Genomic DNA, 6000 nt, shown 5'->3' on the forward strand with positions numbered 1-6000 from the left:
TAAGGGACTCCCACGTATGTTGAATCAAGTCGGATAAGCTTCGGCGAACCAGGAAATGAATATGAAAGACAAGCAGGTTTGTTTCTTCTCCCCAATTTTCCTCGTCAACATTATGCCGTGTAACAGGGCAGACAGAAATCCAAAGTTTAGTTGGATTTCTCTGGGTGTATGTGGAGTTATTCCACTCGCCCATGAATCTAATCCACCACTCAACCAAACTCAACAGGCATTGGAGTCTACATCATGGCCTCCGTTTGGCATTTCCGCACTGCTGACATCGACCGAATATACACCTAGCTATCTTTCTTTCCTCCTCCGAAGTGGATTTGGTGTTCTCCATTTCTTTATTTTTATCTGGGATCCACCGATCCAATCCGCTCATCCCGTCCTTGCGGCACTGTCTGTCATCCTCACTCCAGATTTCTTAATCCAACTGTAAATGGGTCTTGACTCTTATTTGTTTTTCTTTTAATGTGTGGGTTTCGAATTGCACAAAGCATGTCTTCCAATAGTTTAATGGATTTGTCAACTAAGAATGAAGATGATTACGCGCAACACTCAAGGTTGCAACTACGCATGCTTCTAATGGGTTGGCACTGGTGCAATGAGGGAACTTGATTGACATGTAGACTGCCATGCCTTGCATGTTTGTGTCATAAAACTTGCTCCTCGAGGTACATAAAATCTGTTTGGTGCAGGTAGATTGACCAGCTACGTCTTCAAGAGGACCAACCTGTGATACATTTGTGAAAATGACCAAGCTAGATAGCGTCTTCCCGCGTGATGAGGAGTACCCTAGATGCCGACCTCTGGCCAGTCCTACATAAGATGTCTAGAACCCATTAAGACATTGGGAAGTCCAGCAACTAAGACAGGGGAAGCCATTGCTAACTACTCCAGAAAGAAGTATGCTTTTCTGATGAGAATATCGAAAAACACATACGAGAGCAACCATTTCTTTCCTATGCCGGCCGACTTTTTCTCCGAATTTGAATAATAGAATTGATAGTTTCTGTAGTAGCCAACTAAAACGGATGTAACATACAGGACTGTCAAATGTGATAATCTGTCAGTTAGTCAAGATGCATTCTCAGTAAATATATGTACAGGTTCACACAATAATCTGGAGTTCACACAATGTACAGGTTCCAAATGTTCAAATAAACGTTTACGACGAGGCCAGACATCATTGCAATGCAGAAGGTTCATGGTAAAGACTACGTTAAGATCGCCCTTAGGCAAAGTAAAGCCAACTACCACTTGTCTCTAGTACCTTCTGCAACCTTTCACATATATTTGCCATACTTAAGACCTGAAGCATAACTAAGCCTGCCCCTTGTTAGTGGTGACTGATGAACAACCATGAAATGCAAGTAAATTTTTGAAAATTTTTGGTAATAAAATATCCTAAATATAGACAACCAACAGAAAATTTGTTAAGCAACTTATCATCGATCATAACAATGATCAAATTCAAAACTCAGACATTCTGCAATTTGCAAATTGTCAGATCTGGGAAGTTTAGTTACACTTTGAACAATCAATAAACCCTTGATCGCCAGCTCCTTGTGATCATTCCCCTGTTTTCTCTCTGGGGTTTGCTCCTTCTAGACTCGGTGGATTGAATCACCTCATTTATTGTATGCAAATCTTCACATATTTCATGCCTTGAAAGAGATACAATACCTGGGAGCACATCTCGCTGGAAATCCCTAGCTCGCATTCCTCTTCTTAATTTTGATACACCTACACAAGTAGTCTCCTCTGTTATCTTCTCTTTTGCAGGCTTAGCCAATGACAAGTACTCCTGATAGTTGCTTTCCACCAGCATCAATGCAATTGATTCATAAGAATCACAAGAACATTGATACTCTTGGCATTTTCCGGGGCTGTCCATCTCAACTGGCCCTGCAACAGCAATGCCACTTAGACAAGTTGCAGAGTTTTCTTGTGAGATATGGAGAAGTGACTCTGCTGCTCTTCGGACCGTACTATCTATTTCTATTGGACCCTCCTCCCTCTGTTCATTTTGCTCATAAGAATCCAATGGGGAGTAACTGCACATTTCCTCCAGTAAGTAAGCATGATCACATGTTTCAACAACTTGTTCTTGCTTATCTAAGCTAGTAGCAGTGACCTGTGGCTCTGGTTGAGAATTTCTAGACTTATCTGAGAATCTTGAATCCCCCTGCCCATGCTTATGTCTTGCAGATTGCAAGTCCTTTGCCATATACACACAATCCTCAGTACATTCATCTCTTGGACAGAGTTCTTCAACAAATTCAGCCAATTTATTGTTTGAAGAACTAGAGATAGTCCCTAGAACAACATGCCCTCTAGGCTGGAAGGAAGATACAGTATCTTCTTCACTTTTTTCCGAATTTGTTTCTCTAGGTACCAAAGACTTCTTTGTTTGTGGCAGTTGTGTACTTCCAACGGATGAGTATACATGTGTTTCTGTTTGGTTGGAAACATCAATGCAAGAGATATTTGATTGGCTATTTGCATGTTGACAGTCACTAAGCTGTTCGAGTGATAGGTTCCTTTCAGTTTTAACTCCTTGTGAGCCAAAATGTACTTCGGATGAATACCTTTCAACGCTTGGCTTCACTCCCACACCAAAGACACTGAGCCGTGAATATTCCTTCCCCACATGCCTCTGAGGTTGTGAGTTAGCAGCCATATGATCGAATTCCTCTTCATTACAAGCCCAAATCTTTTTCAGCAGGTTAGGACTCTGTTCAGAAGCATGGAAATTACCATAATGCAGGTGCTCATAGGAGTCTGATGAGCCTAAGGCAGCAGAAGTAAAGACTGATAGAGGCTCTTCAGAAGCAAATACCGGCCCGCCTGGCAGACATTCATTCAGATCAATAGATACACCTTTGTAGGATGTAGATTTCTTTTTATTAGCAGAAATATCAATTGAAGTGCTGTCTTCATGGCATTCTGCAAAAGAAACCCAAAGCCCCTATTACACTTCCATGCGTTGATTAGTTCTGAAGATATATGTTCCAGTGTTTTCTCAGCTGTATTGTTTATACTCACAGGGATACTGTCTCCAAAGCTAAGATATCACAGAGCATCAATCCAATTACCAGAAGGATATTCTAATTACAGAATTTGGATGAAACAAATATCGGCACCAAAGCAGAATAGAGCCATGTCATCCAAAATTTGAGATTGTTTACGAAGGCACCAGTCAGGCTTGAATTCCAGACTTTTCATTAATTAGTTCTGAAGATAGATGTTCCAGTGTTTTCTCGGCTGTATTGTTTATACTCACAGGGATACTATCTTCAAAGCTAAGATATCACAGAGCATCAATCCAATTACCAGGAGGATATTCTAGTTACAGAATTTGGATGAAACAAATATGGGCACCAAAGCAGAATAGATCCATGTCATCCAAAATTTGAGATGGTTTACACTAAAGGCACCAGTCAGGCTTGAACTCCAGAATTTTCATTAATAGGTACCAGATGTTGTCCTTGAACCAATGCTACATCCTCTGCTATCAAGCAACATTATCTTTTAATAATTGATACAGCTTCAAGGCTTATACAGATAAAGCACAACTTTTGAGGAAGATGTATGTCATCAAATTAAATGAAACGGAATAGCCAAGTGGCCATTTTGAAAACATTTGAAAACTCAAAGAATAGAAACATAAAAATTTGAGAGAACATATTTAGATAGAATACTCACCATCATTACGATTAAATTGTTTATGTTCCTGCAGAGTTCTTGTTCTGCCTGAGAAAGTTGGCTCAAAGACAGCTTGATCATGAGACCCACGGTTTTCCCCACCAAAGATGCCTGGGGCGTCCACATCCAAATCAATATTCTCAGGAGATAAGTTTCTCATGGTATTATCCAGGCTGCAACTGGAATCAACAACTGGAAGCTTCATCTCATACACATCAGTACCATTTTTGCCACCAAAAAATTCCTTTAACTTGAAGCAATCATCGAGTGATTCTGCACCCGGATTACCAATGTATTCATCAGCTGGAAGTTGCAGGTTCACAGATGGTCTCTCCTGAACTTGAAAAGAGGAGCCATCATACTCCCTGGCAGTCTTGCCAATGTCCTTGAGAGCCGACCCAACCTGCACATTTTCATGCTTTATTAAAGTCAAATGTGATAGCCGTCCTCACTCTTCGAAATGATTTGCCAAGGCTACTTTTACCATTGAAGAGCAAGACATGCGGAAGATGTCTGCTGCCTTTTCAGATGATTCTATATTTCTTTGCATATCCATTGGCCATGCTTGAAACTCTTTGGACCTGAGGTCTTTCATCAACCTCTGTTGTACTTTGTAGAGTCGATGAAGTTCATAAACCTAAAGCATTTGAAGAAGAAATCTTAGCCTTAATACCCATTTGCAACTTCACTGAGAAATGTTCACCACGACAGACGCTCATCAAGAATTTCTACCTGTTTTCGGAATATAACCTCATGGTTGAGAATCGTTCGCTTAAAAACTTCTTTGAGAGAACCCGCATTAGCTTGCATGGAGCTGAAACTGGATGGTCCTCCTTCCGGCATTATATTCTCATGCAATTCAGACCAAAAATCACTTCTCTTAATAAAATCTGGATCCTTCATGGGAACAGAGGTCGGCCCGTACCTTTCCCTCAGCATTTCAAGCCCCATTCCTGCAGGATAATTTTCAAAAATGAACAAAAATTAAACAAGAGCTAAATCACCAAAAGATGAAGATATCGATAACGGAAATAGACTACATTTTTTCCTGCAATTTGCAGAGAATCAAACAATTTTCCTCCACCATTTGAATTATGCATAACTATCAGTTTTCCTTGCTACACGTGTAGAGGTAGAAGTTAAAAATAATAACGGCAGCATTAAGGAAGGAGAAAAAAACGAAGATAAAAGAGAAACCAGTTGAAACATCGTACAGACTTCATTGTATGTTATATTGGAGCGACGATACTTAAGTTATAGATTCAACTACAACAGGATAACGGAGATTCGCCCAACCCATCTTCATTTCATCGTGAAACTGTACCGATATATCAGAAACCTTCAGCCAAGCACTCCAAATTCAGCCCATGCTACCAAAACGCGAGAACCAAAAAGAAGAATCAGGTCAAGGAGGAATTAAGAAGAAAACTTACGTGACATTCGGAGAAATCCAGATAGAGCGCCCAACCATGGGCTTCAATAAATACCCAGAAGTGTTCACACCAGAAGAAAATGAGGGGCAGAAAAAAAAAAAGACAAACAACAAACAATAAGGTAAGCGTCAATGAAAAGGGACTTTGGAGTCTTCGTATCTTGTTTCTTTCCGGGTTCGGAAGCAGAGAAATAAAGAAGAACAGACAAGAAACCAGAGCAGGAAAGAAGATGAAATCACGAAGCACTGACGTTCCAGACGACGAAGAAGATCAACCCATCGAACAAGGCGTAGCGAGAAGATCCGTCTGCACTTGATGCAGAAGAATAAAAAACAGGGGGAAAGCGAGAGAGAAAGGAAAGAGAGTACCAGTCATCCATCCTTTTTCAGTTTCCTGTAGAGAGGGAAAACCAAACGCGAAGCCGGGGCCGGTCATGCGATTCCTTCCATGAAACGAAAGCGAACACATGAGAGGAAGAAATAAAAAAAAAAAAGCGAATTCTGTTCTGATTCTTCTGAATTCCGAATTTCTGATTTTCGTCACGTATGGACCAGACCGAACCGACCAGTCTCAGCTCAGTAAAGCGGACAGCTTCCACTGGTTAGGAAATAGCCCAGAATACCCCCATCACCTCTTCACCCTCCCAGAAAGAAATACAAAGACGACTAAAAACGCACCATCCGCTTGTCTGCTCCAGGCCTCGACGTGGCCCGGGCCTCTGACAGAACAGCCGGGGAGAAGATAACACGAAGGGGAGATCAAACCGTAAAGCATTAACCGACAAAATTTGTCTAATGTTAGCTTCTAAACCGGACACGCTGCGGCTCTTCCCTTGGACTCTTCTGTCTGACCTTGATTT

The 6000-nt window shown here is 41.1% G+C and overlaps 2 protein-coding genes across 2 annotated transcripts; both read right to left on the bottom strand.

Annotated features, from left to right (window-relative positions):
* Positions 1-1432: 1432 nt before the first annotated feature.
* Positions 1433-2691, bottom strand: LOC137949071 (uncharacterized). Its single transcript, XM_068795341.1, has one exon. The coding sequence runs from the start codon at positions 2681-2683 to the stop codon at positions 1541-1543; it is 1143 nt and encodes a 380-aa protein (XP_068651442.1). The 5' UTR covers positions 2684-2691; the 3' UTR covers positions 1433-1540.
* Positions 2692-3691: 1000 nt separating this feature from the next.
* LOC137947607 (uncharacterized) lies at positions 3692-4551 on the bottom strand. Its single transcript, XM_068793412.1, has 3 exons — positions 4441-4551; positions 4193-4345; positions 3692-4111 (listed from the first exon to the last, which is right to left on the bottom strand). The coding sequence occupies exons 1-3, from the start codon at positions 4549-4551 to the stop codon at positions 3692-3694; spliced, it is 684 nt and encodes a 227-aa protein (XP_068649513.1).
* Between the last annotated feature and the right edge of the window lie 1449 nt (positions 4552-6000).

The sequence above is a fragment of the Aristolochia californica genome, unplaced genomic scaffold, assembly GCF_029961685.1.
Source record: "Aristolochia californica isolate CCGP_79_NKW_82.1479 unplaced genomic scaffold, dmAriCali1.0.hap1 SCAF_13, whole genome shotgun sequence".
NCBI lineage: Eukaryota > Viridiplantae > Streptophyta > Magnoliopsida > Piperales > Aristolochiaceae > Aristolochia > Aristolochia californica.

Bases quoted from the DNA above. Each gene is read 5' to 3' on its own strand.
- LOC137949071 (XM_068795341.1), bottom strand. From the start codon at position 2,683: ATGGCTGCTAACTCACAACCTCAGAGGCATGTGGGGAAGGAATATTCA.
- LOC137947607 (XM_068793412.1), bottom strand. From the start codon at position 4,551: ATGCCGGAAGGAGGACCATCCAGTTTCAGCTCCATGCAAGCTAATGCG. The intron at 4,346-4,440 runs GTAGAAATTCTT...CAAATGCTTTAG, and splicing joins AGGTTATATTCCGAAAACAG to GTTTATGAACTTCATCGACT. The intron at 4,112-4,192 runs GTAAAAGTAGCC...GAAAATGTGCAG, and splicing joins GCATGTCTTGCTCTTCAATG to GTTGGGTCGGCTCTCAAGGA.